Genomic DNA, 21,953 nt, shown 5'->3' on the forward strand with positions numbered 1-21,953 from the left:
AAGCAACAGTCCTTCCATGAAAATAGAAATACTTTTGACTGATTAAAATAAAAAAATAATGGCTAATCATGCTGTCCTCTCTCTGTGATAACAAAAGAAGAAAGAAGAGGTGCTGTTAGCTACTGTGCACCTTGTTTAGTGTGTAAAATTAATGTGGGTGGTTCCCACAATTCAGGAACTTTCAGGCTTTATTCTGTGTCATCTAGAAAGAAAAGAAAGGAGACAGCAGAGAAGTTGCAATAGTCAGTAGTGTCTTGTGTACCTAAAGAATAAAAAAAAAATAAACAGAGATGAGAACCTACCATGCAGTGTGGAGATTTTTTTGGGGGATGGAGCATTGTATCTGCTTTATTGTGGACAGAAGTGTTCTTGAACCTTTTAAATCATGAGCATTATAACTCATTCTGTGGACAAATCAGCTTTCCACAGTTTTTACAATTGATCTTGGGTCAGTCCCATAGCTGTCCTCTGGCTGGTTTTTTGGGGAGAGGGGAGAGGGAGAGAGGTGCTAAATCTTTCTTAAATTGAAGTGGATTGAGCATTACAGTCCATGACAGATGAACCTCAGAATCATGGACTAAATGAACTCATTGCTGGAGTCAAGGGCCAATGAAATCAAGGGACATTGCAGTGGGATGCTCTGAGGGTGAGGAATGATATCTGTGTGTATAAACAAGGCAGCAAAGGTGGTGGGGATTAATTGGGATGTATTCATTGGGATGCATTAGGAAATGTGGGACCTGGGCATGACGTAGACAGTGTAGAACAAAGCATGGATATTGTCCTGCTTTCAGCTGAGACAGAGTGAATTCTCTTCCTAATGCAGGACTGTGGTGTGAATTTAGGATGAGAGCAGTGCTGGGGACACGTGGATGGGTCAGGAGGTGTTCACTCAAGTCAAGGAGTCCTCAACAAGGAAGCTGGGGGCACAAGAAGCTGGGAGGGGGCAGTTGGGACAGCTGATCCCAGCTGGCCCAAGGGATATTCCAGACCATGTGACATCCTGCTGAACAATAAAAGGGGGGGCATTTGGCTGGGAGGGGGCAGCTGAGCATCTGTCTGTGGGTGGTGAGCAGTTGGATTGTGCATCAATTGTGTGTTCTTTTATCACCAGTATTATTATTTCCCCTTCCTTTTCTGTCCCATTAAATTGTCTTTAACCTCAACCCATGAGTTTTACCTTGTTTACTGCTCCTCTCCCCCATCCCCCTGGTGCTGTGGGGTTCAGCTGCCTGCTGGGTAAAACCCCATAATTTGACATTATCAATAAGGCACGAGGGGCTTTTTATCTTTTACAAATTTGCTGCATTTTTATAGATTTCATACTCCAGATTTCCCAACCTCTGTTATTTCTGAGTGACAGATGTCTTGCAGTATTTCTTAACTTTTCCCTCCTAGTTGTATTCCCGAGCCTCTGAGGCTGAAGTTCCTGTAATTTAGCAGGAATGTGGATAACTGTGTTTTGTCCTTCGCTTTGCTTCAAACTTTTAAGTAGGTGCTGACTTCAGAAAGTCTCCCCATTTGCTCCACAGGACCGAGCCCAAAATCTGAATGAGAGAAGGACAAGTACAACCACCCTGACAGTGGATGTGCTGGATGGGGACGATTTGGGACCAATGTTTCTCCCCTGTGTCCTGGTGAACAACACCCGTGACTGCAGACCCCTCACCTACCAAGCCAGCCTGCCCGAACTCACTGATCCTGTAAGTCCTCTGGAGTTTTGGCAAGTTTGATGTGTTTGTTTTGCAAGCAACTGGCCTCTGTTTCTGTGGACACGATTAAGAACTGTGATCAAGAAGGTCCTGTGTGCTTTAGGCTGCCTTTTGTGTGTTAAGCAAAAGAAAACCAGGGTAAGATCCATGTGGTGAAATCCCAGCTTTGATCCAATGGCGAACTAATCCCTCACTGCATAGACTGAGTCTCACTGAAATCTGGTAAATTGTGGAATTGCTTTTCCTGATCTGTCTGTGTTTCACTCTCAGAATATCCCAAAGAAGCACTTCTGGGAGGGGACTCGACATGTTATTCCATGCAGGGTTGTTACAAACCTTAGGAGGAATATTTTTTTAGAAGAGGAAGCATTAGTCACTCGTCCCTGGGAAGATTTTTTGGTTTTGTGGTCAGGTTTTGATCAGGAGGCACTGAAGAGCAGTGGGGGTTTATCTCATGTAGGTGCTTTTACTAAGTGTGTATGTTGGTATATCCATAAACAGGGATAAAGGTGAGTGTAAGGCTCATTCCATGCTCAGTGTGCACAGTGAATCACCAAATGAGGTGAGAACTTGATCATTTCTTGGTGCAAGATGGTGCTGGAACCCTTTCCCTCCAGGTGTGATGGAGATGTGCATCTCTGTTGGGGGGGCAACAGAAAGAGGAATTTCTCAATTGATATATGACCTTTGATTCATATGTTTAAGAATAGAAAAAGGAAGAACCAGTTGAATCACGAGGTATTACCCCCCCTGGTTAACTTGGACATTAAGATGACAGTAAAATAATGTTAAACATGGACATTCAGGTCATGACTTGGCTCGTTGCAGGACACACTCTCTGTCCTGCTTCCTCCAGCCAGGAGACAGGGGAGGTTGAAGCTGTAAGTGTGGAGGTTCCTGCTGTTCCCTGCCTTGTCTGTCTTGCTGTCCTGTGCCTCCTAGTCTTTTCCCCTCCCACACATTTTGGTGTCTTGCTTTGTCTGCCTCCAGGGGTCCTGCTGCAGTTATACCTGAGCTGGGTCAAGGGAAGGGGAGAGATGATCCATATTTAATCTTGGTGCATTGGTTTGCACATCCTTCACACACACCTTGGCACTTGATTAGTCTTTATAACTGCATTTTACTTTAAGTTGATTTTACTTCTTTAAATTCTGCATTAACTTGGTTTGGGCTTAGTGGCCTCACAGGGGTTCCAGAGCAACCCAGATTATGCAGGATGACCAGGATGACCCCATCTTGCCTGCACAGATCTGCTTCAGTTCCCAGTACAGGGGCAGGTGAGGCAGGAATCATTAATAACTAGTGTTTGGTCATTCCCTTCTCTTTTTTTATCTGGTTGTAGTGCAAACCACACAGTTCTGGGGACACTGTGCTCTCAGATGAGGGCAGTGCAGCTCTGTCCCCGTTCCTGTCCTTGCTCAGGCACATGTGCTCCACTGGAAGACACAGTGTCTGCCAGAGCTTGGAAAAATCTGCCCTGTGATGTAGGTGCTGAGTTACAAAATATTTTTATTTACCTTCCTAAGCTGCAGTCAGTTCAGGTTCAGTTCAGCTTCTTTTGTTTGCTTTCTGGCTTTTTTTTTTTGCATCGAACTGCACCGTGAGAAATGTGATCTCTGAAGCGAGAACCTGGTTCTGCTGATAAACTCTGAACTTTTTGCCATTTATCTACGTGCAGAAATTTTGATAAACCAAAGTGGAAGAACTTATACCTTGGTACCTCAAACATCTACTTGACTTTTAAGTGATAGTTCCTTTAGAAGATACGGATGGTACCTAAAAAGATTCAACTAGGAAACACTTATATTACATTTATCCTTTATTTTATCTTTTTATGTGTTATATTTATTCTTTATTAACCTACTATTAAGCTACTACATAGCTACCATTACCCTACTCCATAGGCTAAAGGACTGTTTTTAGTTTAACATCATCTTTTTGTTTTTTTCTTTTTTAATTTGCTTTTTAATTTTGAAATGAACATGAGAAGGAATATTAATGAATCTAGAGCAAAGTTGAAGTATGAATTATTCAGAAGCAATAGCTTGAAAGAGAAGTCCTGCTTTGCAGGGCAAGATGTCTACTCAGCTGACCCCTGAAGGAAAGCATTTAGTGTAGGTGGGAAGAGTCATATTTTGGCTCAGTCTTGCACAATTCCTTCTCTGCAGTTGGCATCTATCCATGAATTTACTGAGGTGTTTCCATTCCAAGCTGCTTTCCCTTGGACCCAGAGCAGCTGGATCCTCTGGCAAGGAAGAATCCATACAGTGTCTGCTTTGTTTATAGTCTTGGGCTGAGCTGGAAGAAACCAGTGATGGAGGAAAAACTACTTTACCAATTCCCAAACCAGGAAAGGAAATAAATCTCCTGACTTCTGAGTCCTCTAATAATCATTGCCAAAATTACCCTACAAAAAAAGATACAAAGCCCATTCTAAGACAGCATTGTTTGAAGTTCTGCCTCATAAAGTCAGAGGCTTTGCATATGTATTATTTCCTTTAGAGGACTGCAGGGAAGTTTCCAAGAAAAGCTGTGTTGTTTGTTGATTGGGGTTTTTTGTTGTTGTTATTGTCGTGACATAGTTTTATATTTAAATTATATTTGGGAATTAATTTTTTCCTCCTTTTGTATCAGGAAGACTTGAATGAATTAGCATTTATTATGGGGACATGGAAGCCATATCAAATGGAGTTACAAGGTAGAACCTCATGAATATCTCACAGCCTTGGAAAGATAATTTCTCCTCCCTCCTTCCCCTTCAGTCTGTTCCTGTCACACGTGCTTTGGGAAGGTTTCCTCCCTTTCTGTACTTGGTATCTTCCATCATTATGCAAAGAAGAAAAGCCAGTTAGCAGCAAAATATAGATGAGGTTTGATTAATTGATTGCTGGCCTGGTTTTGTGAGGCTGTGCTCTGGTATCGTGTTCCAGGGGGTAATTCCCACTATTATACTCCAGGACACCTTTGGGCCTGGCTTTGTCCTCAGGCAGGACTCAGCCTCGCTGCACTGGGAGGTGTTGCTTGTTCCTGCACTGCTGATGGATCCTTCTACATGGAAAACGTTTGGTTTTGTACTGATTATCCTCAGAATCCTCAGGAGCTGTGTCAGCAGGGACCTTCCCAGGTCTATGGGCTCAGCTGCCCTCACGGAGAAGGGTCTGAGCAGGGCCCTGAGAGATGAAAGGCTTAAACCAAAAAGAGCTTAAAAAGTTCTCAAAGGACAGTGCAGTTGAGGGGAGTAAAAAAAGACACTGAAGAGCAGAAATTGCCCCTAGAAACCCTCGGGTTTTTATTACAGAGAAGGACCTCTCTGGTTCCATCAGTTTGGATTCAGGAGGAGAAAACTGCATTTCTTGGAGGTGGTTTTGTAATCCTGCTGGATGAGGCTGGTGTTGGGAACACAGGACACTTCCTAAGTATCCAGGTTTAATCACCTTTGTACAAATCACTTTTATGCTTATTATTAAGAGCTAATTAACCTTTCAGAAGATGGGCTGGTTTTTGGGTTCCTCTGGCCTCGAAGATGACAAGCACTTACCAATTCTTTCCAACTGAATTCTCTTGCAGTTAGTTCCTTGTACAAATCCCAATTCCATCCAAACACAAAACCTCCTGGAAGTTTTCTCACAGAGACACATTGACATCAAACTTGCAGTAGCTCAAGTGATGTCTAAAACTTCTAGAAACAGCATCTCCCCCTCTTAGTTCTAGTGGCAGGTATTAGTCAGAGGGTGAAGTCCATCATCGTGTTCTGGGTTTTCTCTGGTGGTTTTTTAATCAATTTATTTATTTCATTATTCCTGGGAAATAAAATAAATAAATAAATAATATAATTTATTTATTTCATTATTCCCTGCCCAGAGAAGACATTTGATCCAGGGATCTACCACACAAACTAACAACAAATACCTTCCTGAGGTGTGTGAGTCACTTGCTAGTTCACCTTGAGTTCCCCATACAGCTGCCAAGTAAGATTTTGGGGGCACTGAAACACACAGTCTTCATAATTTGGCCTGTTAAAACTTTACTCTGAGTTGAAGTGGGTATGTGTGATTAAATCAGCTTTGATAAAAGCTTTCAACAAATAAGAAATGCCTCTTTCACCTGCATGAAGGGTAAAACCCCACGGAGTAAGTGGGGTTTTCCTTGCTGACTTTTAAGCCTGACTGCTTTAAGTCAAACCCATGGGAGTGAATTTACCCCTAACGACAGTCAAACTGCAGAAAAACAAAATTTCAGCTCAGACTGCCAGCTTTCCTTGCCAAAGCTTTTCTTTTTCTTGGTTAGATGTGGTACATTTAAAACTGCAAATGTTCATGGTTAATTTAGGAAGTTGTTGGTTTCTGGAGCAGTTGAATCTCAATCTGCTTTTATTTTCTTTGCCTTATTTGCACTAAGATTTGGATTTTTTAAATTCAAACATAGTAAAAGAGGTTTGCCAACCTTTGGCTTGCTCTGCCTGTAGAATCTTACGAGCTGTTGCATCCAAGCTTCAGGAAATTATTTGGGATTTAATTTGTTTCTAATTATTCCTTTCTCAGCTGAATAGGTGCTGTCCAATTTTTGGGGCTGATGCTCTTGTAGGGGATGGTATTTACACTTCATGCTGGAATTAGACCATGATTGAGCACAGTTATGTCCCCTGGCATAATTAAATGTTTCAGGTCTGGCTTCCAGAGAAAACAGAGCTCTCATCATTAGGAGAACTGCGTGTTTCTCTTTGTACAAATAATTGTGGTGAAGAAAGAAGTGACTTTTTATGTTTTGAATAATCAGAGTCGTCCGGCTCAGCTGTTAATTAGACTAAAATGTTTGGTGCAAGATAATACGTGCTGTCAGCTGTTGGGCTGTGAGATGAATGTGAATTCCTGGGTAATTCCCAGCCAAAAATTATTTGGTGGACAGGGCAATGATATCACCTCAGCCACAGCACAAGAAACAGCCATAGAAAAGCTTTATAAATTGTCTGTATCTCTACATGCTCGGGTTGTTTGTTCAGTAAATTAGAAAAGAACCTCACGAGCGAGGCTTTGAATAGTCCCTTTGCCACTGAAAGATGAACAAATTGACCCATTTTGTCAGGTATTAATTTTTCATTAGCAATTTAGGTGACTCAGATTAGGGAAGGGGAACTGCAGATGATTTCCACGACACGTCTGCAGCGCCGGGGTGGGTTTTATTGAAAAGGGCAAATAGTTGTGGCCAAGTGATTTGCAGCACAGGCAAGAGGCAGATAGCAATTTTTCTAATTAAATTTAAACATAAATGCAAGATGAACTGATAGGCAACCTGGAATTGCTTTGGAAGTGGGAAAGCCAGTGGAAAGCAATGATAAAATCCTCTCGTGGGTGCAGTCACCCCTTTTACAATTTCCAAACAAACTTTTTGTTGGCTTTTTTCCCCTTCTTTCCACTCTAACTGCAGCCCTGCAGGGGCCACCAGATTGCTGGTAAATCCAAGGTAATGGACAAAGTCAAACAAGCACAGTTCACAGTAGATTTACAACCTTGGGCTGTTTTGTAACCTGAATTAGTGATTTTGAATTCATAACTCAGCAAAGTCAAAATGGACAGCTTTGATAAGCTATTGATTATCTGCTAGTGCACGATGAGGAACCATAAAAGGTGTTTTAAGTCTGCTGTTGTGATTTTCCCTCTCTTTTCCCTTTTTATGATTGGTTGTCTGTCTCCCACTTGCAATCTCTTGATAGGAAGAGCCTTTTTTTTTTTTAAAGGAAATGTCACTGCAAAGTAGCGAAACATGAAAAGGTTAAAATTACAAAGATGTGTTGTTACAGGTAATTAAATTTTATGTATTTGGGAGGATACCAAGGTGACTAATTAAAAAGAACCATCAGTAAAATTGTCAGTAACTTTAATATGTGAATGCATGAACCTGAGTCTTGTTTTCCATAATCTCCCTTAGCAGCCAGGAAAACACTTCCCTGATATATTGATCAGGCAGGACAGTCGCTGTTCAGTGTCTAAGATTACCCTGTGACTTTAAATATAGATGTATTTCAGATAGAGGAGAGGGTAAGTTGGATGTTTAGCCCTTCAAAAGCAAACAAAACCATGATTTTAATTTCCAAAGTGTTTAAGGAACCAGGTGTTATCAACGGAACTGCTTGGGAAAATTACAGCAACTATCCAGAATTAGGGAATATAGCCTGAAAGGTACTTTGCTCTTGGTGATTTGAACCCAACTGTGGTTCAGAAATAGAGTGGTTTTTAGGTAAAAAAAAAAAAAAAAAAAAAAAAGTAATAGAACTAATCTTTCTTAAAATGCAGAAGTGGAGGTTTTAAGGGAAAAAGGATCAAACTGGCCTGAAAAGTGAGATTCAGATGTTGGTAAAAATTGAAATTAGGAAAAGAAGAATATGGTTGCAGATCACATTTGAAGTGCAAAAAATACCTTTTGTTCATTAGGGTGCACCCTGCTGGCACTATGGGAGCTCACAGAGTCTCAGTCTGGGCTGGATATTTGGCTGACGGTGTGAACAGGCACATTTTCTGAGTATTTATCAAGCTCCAAAGTGAAATTTTGGAGAATTAATCTAAAATATGATTAATTATCAATATTAAGAGAGGAATAAACTGGTAAAAATTAATTGATTTTATCACATGCACAGGTTTTTTTCTTTTTTTTTTTCCAAATGTGGAAATGTTCCATGAATTGCCCGATGTTTCTCCTCATGCTTGGGAACTCCCTGGGAACACAAGTTGCAAAATACCCAGTTCTTCTGGCTTTGTCAGAAGCTAAGAGGAAAAAGGGTCCTTTTTTTGCTGGGAAGAAGTAACTGTGGCACTGAATTTAGAAGTAATTTCCTTTCAGAAGTGAAGATGATCTGCTTTGATTCAAACTTTGGCACATCAGCCACATAACTGAGTCAAACACATCCAGTGTTGGAGGGGGATCTCCAGGGTGCTGGGGCAGATTCACTGACATAAACCACCTCCCTGTGCAGCAAAACCAAGGCTAAAAATCGAATTAATGAATTAGTGAAGTGCACAAAGTGCCAAACACCCAAATGTTGGCTGAAGAGCTCTGGCTGTTTCATCCTCTTGCATTCTTTGCTCATTCTCCACTTGCCATTTTAAAGTGCTTTAAAAAGAAGAGGAAAAAGGCCCACCTGCCTCCTAACAAAGATTTTAGCATAACGTGTGAGATCACACCTTACAAAAGCACAGAGGAGAAGTGTGATTCCTCACTTCTGGGAGATATTCCACAACCTGGGATTTGAAACTGGATTGCTGTCTGTGATGTCAGGTCTGAAGGGATTGAGCCTTTCTCTCCTCAAAACCCGGAGCTTGAGGAGAGGGAAGAGTTCCTGGGAAAGAGTTCCTGAGGTCGGGTCTGTACCTTGAATGAACAGCCAACCACTCGTGTGATTTAATTGCTGTCTTGGCTAATTGCCATGACAAAAAGCCACTTTCCCAATGTGCACTCCTGTTTTCCCTTCTGTGGAGCCGTGTTTGTCACGGCGTGAAGTGGAGCTGTTGTCAGAGAGGAAGCATATGCAGCAATTTATTTGATCCTTAAATGTCACTGAGAAGCATCTGAAGGTTTTAAATTGTTGACATTTAAACAAAATACTCTTGCAGTGATGCTTTATTGGCCTATTTCACTTCAGAAAAATTCTCATCCCTGTCATATCCCTGATCCTTGTAGAGATAATTATTTCAGTGCCTGGGTTATCCTGTTAAACTGGAGCTGATCATGAGGGGTCAGGAAGAATTATTTCTCTTTTCAGCTTGTTTTCACAATGCAGAGTAGTAGTTCTTCAATTAATCAGTGGTGATCTGAAAACCTTTAATTGAGGAATATGTGCAGGTAATGGGAGAGGGAATTTCAGCTCTGGGGTGGAAGTGTTGAAGAACACTTGGAGGCACGGGGATCCCCCTGAAGTGTCCTGGCCTCTTGCAGGAGCAGGGCAGCAGGGTTTGCTGTCACCTTCTCCTCAGCAATGCTGTGGTGTCACACACCTGTGGACATCTGGTTTGGCACAGAATTCCTCACCAGGCCTGGTCCTCGTGTCACTGCTCTCGGCAGCAACATGGGCCCGGCAGCTCAGAGCTCACCTTGGGCTGCCCCACTTGGATTTTTTGGTTGCCCTGGTCTCCAAAGGCTAATCTGGGAGTCTCTTTAGTCTACTGCAGTCTGTGGTTCAGATGTGCCCTTGTTCCCCTTTGTGTTATCTCATTCCCGAGGTCCTTGAGGGGCCTTCCCAGCTGTGCTGTGCATATTGGGATCACACGGGGAGGGAGCAGCCAGAGGAGCCTCGTTGGCCCAGACCAGCAGCTCAGTTTTTCCCCAGTGCCCTGAACCCCTACCAAAAACATGGAGAAGCCAGAGAGAGTGTGTTGTCCCGTGTCCAAGAGCGTTTCCCTGCCTCCAGCCATGGGCTGAGCGATGGAGCACAAGGAGGAGGAATCATCAAGAGTGTCAGGGAATGGTTTGAGTTGGAAGAAACCTGAAAGCTCATCTCATCCCACCCCCTGCCATGGGCAGGGACACCTTCCTCTAGCCCAGATTACTCCAACCTGGCCTTGGACACTTCTGGGGATCCAGGGGCAGCCACAGCTTCTCTGGGCAACCTGTGCCAGGGCCTCCCCACCCTCACAGGGAAGGATTTTTCACTAATATCCCACTAAATCTACTCTGTCAGTTTGAAAGTCACCATTACCAGGACAGTTGTGTTTTTGTCTCTGCTCCATGCTTTTGGCAAGGCTTCTGCAGAAACCCTCCCTTAAATCCCAGGGCTCTTTCCAGCAGAGGACAAGGAATTTCAGGGTGAGCTGGAACGCCCTCTCCTGAGTCGAGGCCGTGTGGTTAATCTGCATTTGGCTCTGCATCAATGCCCCAGGCAGTGCAACAGTCCTTGGGTTCCAAGCAGCTCTTATGGCTGGATAGGCAGGAGTGTGCCTGGTAAATAATTCCTGCTTTTTGTCCTGGGAGAGTGTTGGGATTTAGGAAGAAAAGCATTTAAATGTAAAATTTCACTACACCCTAAAAAGATGTTGAGGAGGAGCTTATGGATGAAGGGTGTGAGCGTTGCAGGGGGTGTGTCCACGTGCACACACATTATATCTGCACAACTGCCCAAACTGGTTGAAAATACACCCAAAATACACCTAAAAAATCTTTTCTTTCCTGTAACCTTCAATCTGAAAGTGGCATTGATGCCACTGTTAATGTTACCACTAAAGCAGTGCCATAAAATGGTTATAATAGTGGTGAGACAGAATTTTTAGCTGGCTCTGGTCACAAAACTTCTTCCTCAAATTCTCCCTCTGACAGGGGGACAAACATTAATGACAAAAGTTTGATGGGTAGGTTTGAATAAAGTAATGAAGTGGTTACAGGTGATATTCCCACTCCTGAACTAGAGAAGTGCCCATTTAGTACCCAAATAAAAAGAAAATCAGTAAAGAAAACATAAATGCAGTGGCCACAGTGGGGTTTTGTTACCCCCAAGTATTAACCTCCTGTTTCAGCCTTCTGAAATTTTCACTGCTTTGAGACTTTTGACCTTGCTTGTTCCTCCAGGTGGGGAAATGGCTCCACCAAAGCCAGGTTCTCTGAAGGAACACTCTAAATGTGTAGATAAGACAAGGAACCAACAACACCGTGGTGATAAAATCTCTGTGTAAAGCAAATCAGTCAAGAGACAAAAGCTCTTTTTTCTGACCTTTTCTTTCATTTCAAACGAATTCTCTTTCATACAGTTTCACAAGAAAGGTCCCACCAGTGGTACTGGTTATATTTTCCCAAAGGATCTTTCTCATAATTCATAATTTTTCTCGAGCTGGGAGGTACTATGGAATCATACCTTTGATTGTAACTTCTTGTGCCTTTTCTAGTGTAATACATTGTGAAGGCAGAAAGCAGCCATCAACCTCTTCTCCTTAAAAAAAGAAATATGTTATATATAGGTATAGATAGATATATAATATTGAGAATCATCCCTCTTGAGAAATATGCTTTTAAAAGGAAACAAAATGGGGTTAATATTTCATAGACGTTTTTTATTGCAAGGAAATTACTCTTAGAAATGAAAATAAAAGTAATTCTGTAAGGCACCAGGGTAGTGCTACACTGAACTTTAAATATTTCCTCATTTTTCGTGGGTCTGTGTCAAGCAGAAGCAGGTGTTTGTCTGAGGCTTTCCATCTCTGCAGCTCAGAAATCAGGATAATCAGAATCCTGCCCTCGAGAATTTGAAGGATAATCGAGGAAACAGCCTTCGTAGTTTGGACGGAAAAAAAAAAGAACCATCAAAAAGGAAATGTTGATTGTGCTTTAATCACAGTCATCACCTTGGAAGGAGCAGAGCCTCTGGATTGAATTCTCCTTGTGCCTGAATTGCTCCGGAGATTGCTCCGTGTGCCCAGGCAGGAGGCCCATTGCATAATGCATTTCGTTTAGTCTCCAGCACGGAAACTCTGCTGGGGACATTTCTTATAAAGCATGTCAGATACAGAAAAAGCAATTTAGTAAGCACTGTGATCAGATCCTGATGAAATTCAATTCTTTTTAGGATCTGTTGTTCCTGAGAGACATCATTGATAAAAATAGTCTGGTTTCCTCTGTGCTCGGGTTCATTATGCTCTCTTACTGCTCTTTCAAAACGTTTTTTTTTCCCCCCTCAAAGGTGGCTTGTTTTTACAAATAAATGAAAGGAATTGTGGTTTTTGACAGCTTACTCTGTTAACAACCCAATCTGTCAGGATATTTGAATTTTACTGTTTTCATTTAAATAAACTACATAAACATTGGCCACGACAGCAAACTAAGAATGCAGCAGCCATGGATTATATTGAACAACTAAAGAAGGTGCTACGAGCTGTTTGACAATGGCAGTGCTGAAATCAGAAAGTAGATGCCTTTTGAATAATCAATCTCATACCTTAATTTTCCCCATTGGTCCCTAAAACAGTTCTTGTACTCCCAGAGAAGACATGAGGGGTCAGTCCCCACATCCCAACTGCATAAATGAGACCTGCTTTTGTCTGTGCTATTTATCTGTGGCTTCTGGAAATGAAGGTGAACTTCTGCAAAATGTAGAAAGAGAAAAGTTAGATTTAATTTAAGCTTGCAGCTCAGCCCTGGGGGGAACAGCACAGCAAGGACATGGAGCTGCTGGAGAGAGTCCAGAGGAGGCCCCAAGAGGATCAGAGGGCTGGAGCAGCTTTGCTGGGAGGAAAGGCTGGGAGAGCTGGGATTGTTCAGCCTGGAGAGGAGAAGCTTTGGGGTGACCCAATTGTGGCCTTCCAGGGCCTGAAGGGAGCCTGCAAGAATGATGGAGAGAGACTTTTTCCAAGGACCTGGAGTGCCAGGACAAGGGGGAATGGCTTCCCACTGCCAGAGGGCAGGACAGGGTTAGATGGGATATGGGGAAGCAATAGCCTTCCTTCCTGTGAGGGTGGTGAGGCCCTGACACAGGTTGCCCAGAGAAGCTGTGGCTACCCTGGAAATGTCCAAGGCCAGGCTGGAGCAACCTGGGCTAGTGGGAGGTGTCCCTGCCCATGGCAGAGGGTGGAATGAGATGGGCTTTTAGGTCCCTTCCAAGCCAAACCATTCCATGATCACCTCCCATTATTATTACTTTCTGCATATACATATGTTTGAACGTAACAACTTTTAGCAGTGAGTTCCCAATACCAGTTTTACTGTCTGCTGTTCGTACCTTTGTTCCCCTGGCTGAGCTGTTCCTGTTTCATTAATGGCAGGGACAAAAATGTCCTTCCAGCCAAATGTGCCACAGCAGAACTAATCCCCAGGGATGCTGCTCAGTGTTACTCATTTTCATATCAAGCGGAGACATTTGACAGGGTCTGCTTGGACTCTGCAGCATCATTTGGTGGTAAGAAGTATTATTTTAACACTTGATGATCCCACAGGTGTGTGTACAAACAAGGGAGTGGTGGAGTCCCCATCCCTGGAAGTGTTCAAAAAACGTGTAGATGTGACACTTGGGGACATGAGTGAGTGGTGAACATGGTGGTGGTGCTGGTTGATGGTGGAACTGGATGATTTTAAAGGTCTTTTTCATCCTAAACAATTCTGTGGTTCTAAGAAGTACAAATTAGGTGAATTTGCTGTGAATCTCTAGGGCTGAGCAACATAGATGTGGTTCCCACGTGTTGTTTTACCCTTTTTTGGGGAGCAGTTTCCAAGCCTGGGATTTTTGTTGTACAAACCTCTTCAACTCCTGTGACAACTTGATCAAACAATTTTCTGCAGAGAATTTATTCTCTTTGAAAGATATTTTCAATCTGTGCTTGGGGTTTTCTTCCAAAATATCAGTGTTCAGCTTTAGCCCAAAAGTTTAGGTTTCTGTGTGGTGGCAAAGAGAAGGGTCAGAAGATCCCGTTCACCCTGGATCCTGGGCATCTTTGTGTCACATCAGCCCTCAAAGAGCAGCCCAGGAATTTCTGCTCTGCGTCCCTTGGGTCTGCTCCTGATGAAAGGCGGGACCTGTAGTCACGTGTAGCTGTCAGCAGGAAGGGAAGAAAAGAGGGAGAGTGTTGAGATCCTGCAAATAGGAGATTTGACATGACTAATGACGAGCTTTTGGTGGTTTCTTCAGCTGGATATACTTTTCTAGTGTGATTCTTTCTTTTTGGATTTCCTTCATTTGTGGTTGGATAACTCTGTTGAAATATTTTCCATGTTTTGCTGACATACTCTGTGATGGGTTTCTGCTCGTTAGAATTTTGTCACAGCCCTTGTTGGACTGGCAAAACATCTGAAGCAGCAGCAAGAATGATGTTGGAATGGTTTTGCAGCTCTTGCTGCTGTTTTACTGCCATGTGTTGGCAATAGTTGTAGGCAGCTCTGCACAGCACAGGTAGAGCTGAGCTCATTTCCCATTTACAGCTTGTATTGGAACCTCAGGAAAGCACGAGGTGAACCAGTTTGACCATAATGATTCATCAGTTCATCAAGAACTTTGTTGGTTTAACAGTGTAGGGCTCCCTGGGTTTTGGATGTCACCATGGGGCTTTCCTAATATTTTCCATCTGAAAAAAAGCTTCTCACCCTTGTTTGCCATAGGGAGGAGAGTTCTGCTGTCTTTATCAGCAAATTCATCAGCTGAGCTGTGAGAATGGTGAATGTTGGAGGTCTCTAGGCTTTGTTTCAAGTTCACTGGCCACAGTTACAGCTTCCTGTAAAAATAATACTTCTCAGGATGTAAAATGCTGGTGTGAAATGTGTGCTGGGAACTAATTGTGCTATTGCAGGATCCCAGAATGGATCAGGCTGGAAGAGACCACAGTAGGGATCTGGTCCCACCTCCCTGCTCCAGCAGGGCCAGCCCAGAGCACAGGGCACAGGAGTGTGTCCAGACAGCTCTGGAATAGCCCCAGGGAGGACACTCCACCCCCTCTCTGCTCTCTCTTCAGGGCTGGGGCACTGCCCAGCCAACAAGTTCTTCCTCCTGTCCAGCTGGAACTTCCTGGGCATCAGTTCCTGCCCGTTCCTCCTGTGCCATTGCTGGGCCCCCCCGAGCAGAGCCTGCTCCATCCTCTGCCCCCTCCCTGCAGCCCCTCCAGACATGGCTGAGGGCCCCTCTCAGGCTCTGCTCTGGAGGCTGAACAGCCCCAGCTCCCTCAGCCTTTGCTGCTCCCAGAGCTGCTCCATCCCTTGGGCATCTCCTCTGGAGCTGCTCCAACAGCTCCATGTCTCTGTTTTAATTCTTTCCTGATCTCTGTGTCTGCCCTAATAACTTAGTCTTCAGTGTGACTCGTGGGTAGGAAATGTTTTGCTCTGTTTGACTCCAGCAATAAACTCTAACAATGGTTTTGTCCCTTCTGGCAGTGGATTCCTTGCAGGCTCTGATGGGAATCTCTCCTCGGTGAATCCAAACCAAAGTTTGGGAACTCTTCCTTTTGATGTAGTTTTATCTCTTCCAGCATTTGGCAGTGTTTACTTCTGCCTGTGTGGTGGCCCTGGCCCCTGATCCCAGGGGCACCTCTGGGCAGGCAGTGAATCATCACAGCAGCATCACCTGAGGCAACCTGCAGCTGCTTCATGGGGTGTTGTCTTCAATCATGTACAAGGCAGTTCTTAGGAATAAATTACCTGCTCACAAAACAGGCAGTGGCCAAGCTGAGGAAGGTTAACTGTGTTTCAGTTTCCCAGAACACAATAATTTTCGTGGTAATAAGCAATTAAAACCAAAGGACACCACGGAAAACCCCACAAATGAAAAGCCTGCTCCGAGCAGAAAATCATGTTGTTATTCCAAATCTAAAAATATGCCATTTCCTTTCTTTTTCTTCTCATCTTCCCCAGAGGAAGAAGTTCTCCATGAATAAGTACAGTTGGCAAAGTTAGCATTGCATCTCAGATAGACCATGGGAAAGATAGAAAATCTGATTTTTGACAGCAGAACTGTCCTTGCTATCAACTGTGAAATGATCATTGTGGGCTTCTACCTTGAAAAAAAATGAGATGTTGTGCATATCCTTCTGTTGAAAGTCTGACCTTTGTGCACATCTTAAAATATTTTAAATAAAATAACAGAGATAGAATAATAGAATCATAAAATGGCCTGGGTTGGAAGGGACCTTAAACCTCATTCCACCCCCTGCCATGGGCAGGGACACCTTCCACTAGCCCAGGTTGCTCCAAGCCCCATCCAACCTGGCCTTGGACACTTCCAGGGATCCAGGGGCAGCCACAACTTCTGTGGGCAACCTATGCCAGGGCCTCCCCACCCTCACAGGGAAGATTTTTTTTTCCTTATATCTCATCTAAACCTACTCTGTGCATACAAAATCTTTGGAAAAAAAAATGTAGCTGTAGTCCTAAATTTATTAAACACCATGTTAATAAATTAATTAAAAATATCAGTTGTTCCCTTTGTTCACTCTTCTTAGTAGGAGCCTAAAACACTCTTGCACAAATGCAGGCAGAGGTTTGGGACTAGTCAAGGATGTGCTGGTTTGCTTCAGATTCTTTAATGTATTTTTCAGGTAAGAAAAAAAAAGTACAGGAAATTTCTGTCAGTCATTATTTTTCTCATAATATGATGTTATCCCATTTAGACATCTGTATTCTTTGGGATTTCTGTTGGCAAGAACTGAGGGAGAGCTTGTCAGTGCTCTGTCGTTACAGCCCTTAAGCTTTAAAGTCTTAGAATCAGAGAATGGTTTGGGTTGGAAGGGACCTTAAAGCTCATCTCATTCCACCCCCTGCCATGGGCAGGGACCCCTTCCACTAGCCCAGGTTGCTCCAAGCCCCATCCAACCTGGCCTTGGACACTTCCAGGGATCCAGGGGCAGCCACAGCTTCTCTGGGCAACCTGTGCCAGGGCCTCCCCACCCTCACAGGGGACAATTTCTCCCCTATATCCAAAGCACTTTGAAGCAGGACATTCCATAGCACAAGTTCACAGGAATCCCTCTTGCCTTCGTTTAGAAACCCATCTGCTCTTGGCCTCGTGACTCTTAACTTGCCTTAACTCCATAACGTCTCTGAAGGCCACGACTTTCTGCAGGACCTGCAAGTCATCCCACTTGGAGAAAGTGCTGCCACAGGGACACATCAGAGTTCTTCCACGATGAACACAAAAGAAGGGGGAAAAATCGGGGTTTGTACTACTCCCTTATTCTCTCTGAGCTTTTTTTTTTTAAAATTTAGTATTATTTTTCCTTGATCATGTTCTGGGCCTGCAGACTCCCTGGCAGGTTCCCCATCACACTTCTGTTTGAAGAAGGATTTTTTTAAAAATTTAATATTTCTGATAACATTTGCAAGTCAGGCTTTGGGTTCTGGTTTTTGGCCTGCCCAGTGCTGTGTTGTGCCACATTGAAGCCCCTGGAAGTCTATTAATCTCCAAGCCAATAACTGAGAGATCTTTTCCCTAATGAGGAAAAAGTAAGTAAATTACTGCATATTTTGCCACAGAACTGACGAGTTCTCCTGGCTTGTTTGTTTTTTAATCACCTGCTTCTGCCAGAGCTTGTGAACCCTTTTATGTTCCTCTCTTGGAAGAGGCTGGTTTTTGAGGGCCGTCTGTTCATTCCGAGTGATGTTCCTGCCCCGCTGTGTCTCCGTGCTCCCCTTCCTTGCATCTTTTTAAGCCTCTCTCAATAAACTCCCCCCCACCAGCTTTTGTTTTGCCTCTGAGTGTCCTTAGGCACTCGTGGGCCCCTCAGACATCTCACTCTTTCACTGCTCTGTTTTCCGTCCTTTTAATAAACTTCCACTTCCTCAGGAAGCTCATCTTCCAGGCTGAGAACGACCCTTGTAGAGGGTTTTTTGGCCTCTTGCAGGAATGTTGGATACCTGTGTAAGGATCATAGTTATTCCTGCTGTGGATCAAAGCATGTTTTGACTACAATCTTTTAAAAATCATTATTTTTGATTAAAAGTATATGTACACCTTCCAAAACTTCCTACGTGTACTTTGGTAAATTTATTAATGTGCTTTTACACATTTATTAACATACTTCATGGCTGCTGCTTTGGTTTGTTGTGTTTTCAGAGTTCTAATTTATAAATCTGAATGAAATACTTGCATTATCTATGGACTATTTAAACAATATGAAAGCACCTTGAGTTTTGCTTCAAAGGCACATCAGCCTATCTGATTCAAAACAGCTTTAAATTATTAAAGTTGGGGCTGTTCAGCCCGGAGAGGAAAAGGTTGTCTGGAGACCTCCCAGAAACATTCCGATATCTGAAGGTCTACAGGGAAGCTGAAGAGGGATACTTCATCAGGAACTGGAGTGACAGGACAAGGGGGAACGGCTTCAAACTGTAAGAGGGGAAATTTAGATCAGATGTGAGGAAAAAACTGCTCCCTGTGAGGGTGGGGAAGCCCTGGCACAGGTTGCTCAGAGAAGCTGTGGCTGCCTCTGAATCTCTGCAAGTGTCCAAGGCCAGGTTGGACAGGGCTTGGAGCAACCTGGGCTAGTGGGAGGTGTCCCTGCCCATGGCAGGGGGTGGAATGAGATGAGCTTTAAAGCCCCTTCCAACCCAAACCATTCTGGGATTCTATAATTCTTTCCCTAAACATTTCAGCAGATGGAGACTGATCTTGGAGCATGGTATCTTCTAGCTCATGAGTGGCCCATTCCAATACAGTACTTGGAAAAACAACTTATATGGGATAAATATGTAATGGATTTCCCTTTTTATTCTTAGTTTTCTTATACTTCCTTTTCTTATAAAACTTCTTTGTGTTCAGCTGAGTGCTTTGGTTCTGAGCAGCCGATATAAGGGTGGCAGCATGGGGTAAAATGTCTTTCTTCTGTTCAGCTAGAACAGAAGAGCTGCTCCAGCCCTCTGATCCTCTTGGGGCCTCCTCTGGACTGGCTCCAGCAGCTCCATGTCCTTGCTGTGCTGTTCCCAGGGCTGGAGCAGCTCTGCAGGGGGGTGTCCCCTGAGGGGCAGAGGGGCAGAATCCCCCCCTGCCCTGCTGCCCACGCTGGGGGATCAGCCCAGGGCACGGGGGGTTTCTGGGCCGGGGCAGGTCCAGCCTCTGCCCCACCAGCACCCCCAGGGCCTTCTGCCTGGGCTGCTCCATCTGCTCATCCCCAGCCTGGATTGATCCAGGGGGTTGCCAGAGAAAGCACTGAAGGCTTTGTCTGTCAATCCAGTCTCCAGGAGTAACCCCAGAGCTGCCATTCCCAACTCTGAAAGAGCAGTTCCAGTGACCTTGGCTGCTTAACCAACCAGAAATGCAGCCACCCATGGATGTGTGTGCCCCAACCTTGCATCCCCTTGGAATGTTTACTTGCATGGCAAAAATGTTTAATGATGTCTGTGAAAAACCAGATGCCTTTTTTTCCCACATACAACTGGTTCTGGCACCCTCTGCTTTGCACAGCTCCAACTCTCCGTGTTCTGCAAGAGGGAACTTGAAATTTAGCATAGGAATAGGAATGAGACAAGTCCACACTTGGCCAAATTTTGGCACAGCCTTCAGAAATCCACCTGCTGAGAGCTGGAAGGAATCTGTGAGAGCTTTAGTGATGCCTGATGATAAAACTAGAGGGAAAAGGGGTGAGCCAGGAGGAGGAGCCCAAGCCAGGAATGGAGGTGAGGCAGTTTTCCCTTTCCACTTTGGACTCTTTGAAGAATTAAACTCTTAAAAGTATAATGTGCTGAGCTCAAAATAGGCAGAAAGAAAGAGAGAAGATATATTTGACATCTGTTTGAATTTTTAAAATGCTTTAGGACTGCATAAAAGTTGAATGTCAAGAGAAAAGACTGGGTATAAAACTGACCAAGACTGAAATACTATTTTTAGATTTATAGATCACTTGGGCTTCAAGTGATCTCAGAAAAGCCTCCATCAGAGTTAAAAACACACTCACAACAAAACCAATCCCATTTGCTAAGGATAGCTTTAAACTCACCATTGCCCAGAGAAGCTGTGGCTGCCCCTGGATTCCTGGGAGTGTCCAAGGCCAGGTTGGACGGGGCTTGGAGCAACCTGGGCTGGTGGGAGGTGTCCCTGCCCATGGCAGGGGGTTGGAGTCAGTTGATTTTTAAGGTTCCTTCCAACCCAAACCATTCTGTGATTCTTTGATTCGTTTCCTCAAAGATCTATCACAAATGTGTTTTTCAAAAAAAGGAGGTTGCTTTAGAAATGTGTGTGTTGCCTACTTAATTTTTATTTAAAAAGAGCCTGGAGCTGTAAGTATCCCCTTAATTACGAGGGGGTTTTTTCTCCTCTAGTTTCAGCAAATATCCTTTCCAGTGAGATGTTTTTGTGCTAAATCTGCAGATCTGCCTACTGGCTTTCTAATTTCTCTGTTTCCAATCTGATTTTTCATTTCAGGCACGTGTGAATCCCATCAGTGTCACTCCACCCATCCAAGCCATAGATCAGGACCGAAACATCCAGCCTCCTTCCGACCGACCCGGCATCCTCTATTCCATCCTAGTTGGTTGGTGTCTGCTCCTCTTCCTATCCCTCACAATCAGTCTCTTTGTTATGACCAGCCACAAAAAGATTTGCCTGGGAGAGTGGAAACCTAATAAAAATTTCTGTTGTGGTCAGTGGGATGTTTGAAATCTTTGTTCTACCTGTTTGTGTTTAACTGCCATGGAGAAGTTTATTTCAGATGGGTATTTATTTATTCAGATTGAATCCATAATTGTCTTGTTTAGTGAATGGAGCAACACACCAAGTGAAAGGAGAGAGACTCTGAGTTCTCATAGCTCTGCTGGGGTGTGTTTTTCATTCACAGGCCCAATAAAAGAGGCTAAAGAAAGGCAATTAGAGCAGGTTTCATCCCAAAAGGCTCCTGGCACAGAGCAGCTTAAAGGGGCTTACTGCATCCACCTCCAGTTGTGCTGCCTGTGAGCTCCTGTGCTTTCCCTTGTAGTTTAATGTTTGTTTAGTTGTTTATGCTGTTTTCTGGCCATGTCTTTCGTTTTCCTGCTACTTCCCTGTGCCTGGCATTTGTTCCCAGTCACTCTGCTTGTAGGATGTGATAAGGGAAAGGCCTGAGGGTGGTTGGCAGTTGCAGTGCTCCACCTGCCCTGCTCTTCCCAAAGTCCACAGGCTGACTTTGGAGGCATCTCTGTGGGATTTGAAGAGGGGGTGCTTTGTGTAACCACATCTTTGTGGTGTTTCCTGAGTTAAACTGCAGCTCCATGGTTTTCTCACCCAGGGGGTGAGAAAAGATGTTAATGAGCAAGTAAAGATTTTAATGAGCACCTTGAGCACCTTTGCCTGTCATAAAACAAAAGCTGCTTCTGTGTCATAGAACCACAGCTGAGTTCAGCCTCCTCCTGGAGCACAATTGGGTTTTTTGGGGGAAGCCATGGAGCCAACTGGATTCCTTTGGGCTGCACCTGGATCCAAATCTGGCAGACCAAGCAATGAGTCCTCTCCCAGCAAAACTGCTCTGGGAGGAGATTGGGAGCCATTTGTAGAGTAAATCCTGGGTGGATTTATGTCTGCAAATGGACTTGGCTTAGTTAGACTTGGCTGATTCAGCAGCTCTGCTGTGACAGCTCTACCCCAGTGCCACGGTTAGGCCAGTTTTTTGAAGTTCTTTGCAGAACTGACAAAGCTCTTCAAGAGTGAAATTATTAAAGATTGTGTTTCAGTGACGTGGGATATTGTTGATATAGGAGTGACTGTTTTGACCTCCAAGAAATAATTCAGGATGATGTGTTCCAGGAGTTTGGTTGGGTTTGGGGAATTCTTCAATGGACAGACTCTTTCTTTTTTCCTTCTTTCTTTTTTCCTTCTTTCTTTTTTCCTTC

The 21,953-nt window shown here is 43.8% G+C and overlaps 1 protein-coding gene across 4 annotated transcripts in view; it reads left to right on the top strand.

The window, feature by feature from the left end:
• Positions 1-21,953, top strand: part of PCDH15 (protocadherin related 15) — a 673,791-nt gene that overhangs the window by 487,488 nt on the left and 164,350 nt on the right. For all 4 annotated transcript variants that reach the window (XM_027661020.1, XM_027661021.1, XM_027661019.1 and 1 more), the window contains 2 exons: positions 1,533-1,703; positions 20,515-20,623. In XM_027661020.1, the coding sequence (XP_027516821.1) occupies positions 1,533-1,703; positions 20,515-20,623 (280 nt within the window). The remainder of the gene's footprint in view (positions 1-1,532; positions 1,704-20,514; positions 20,624-21,953) is intronic.

This window comes from Corapipo altera, unplaced genomic scaffold (genome assembly GCF_003945725.1).
Source record: "Corapipo altera isolate COAL_440 unplaced genomic scaffold, ASM394572v1 133, whole genome shotgun sequence".
Taxonomy (NCBI): domain Eukaryota; kingdom Metazoa; phylum Chordata; class Aves; order Passeriformes; family Pipridae; genus Corapipo; species Corapipo altera.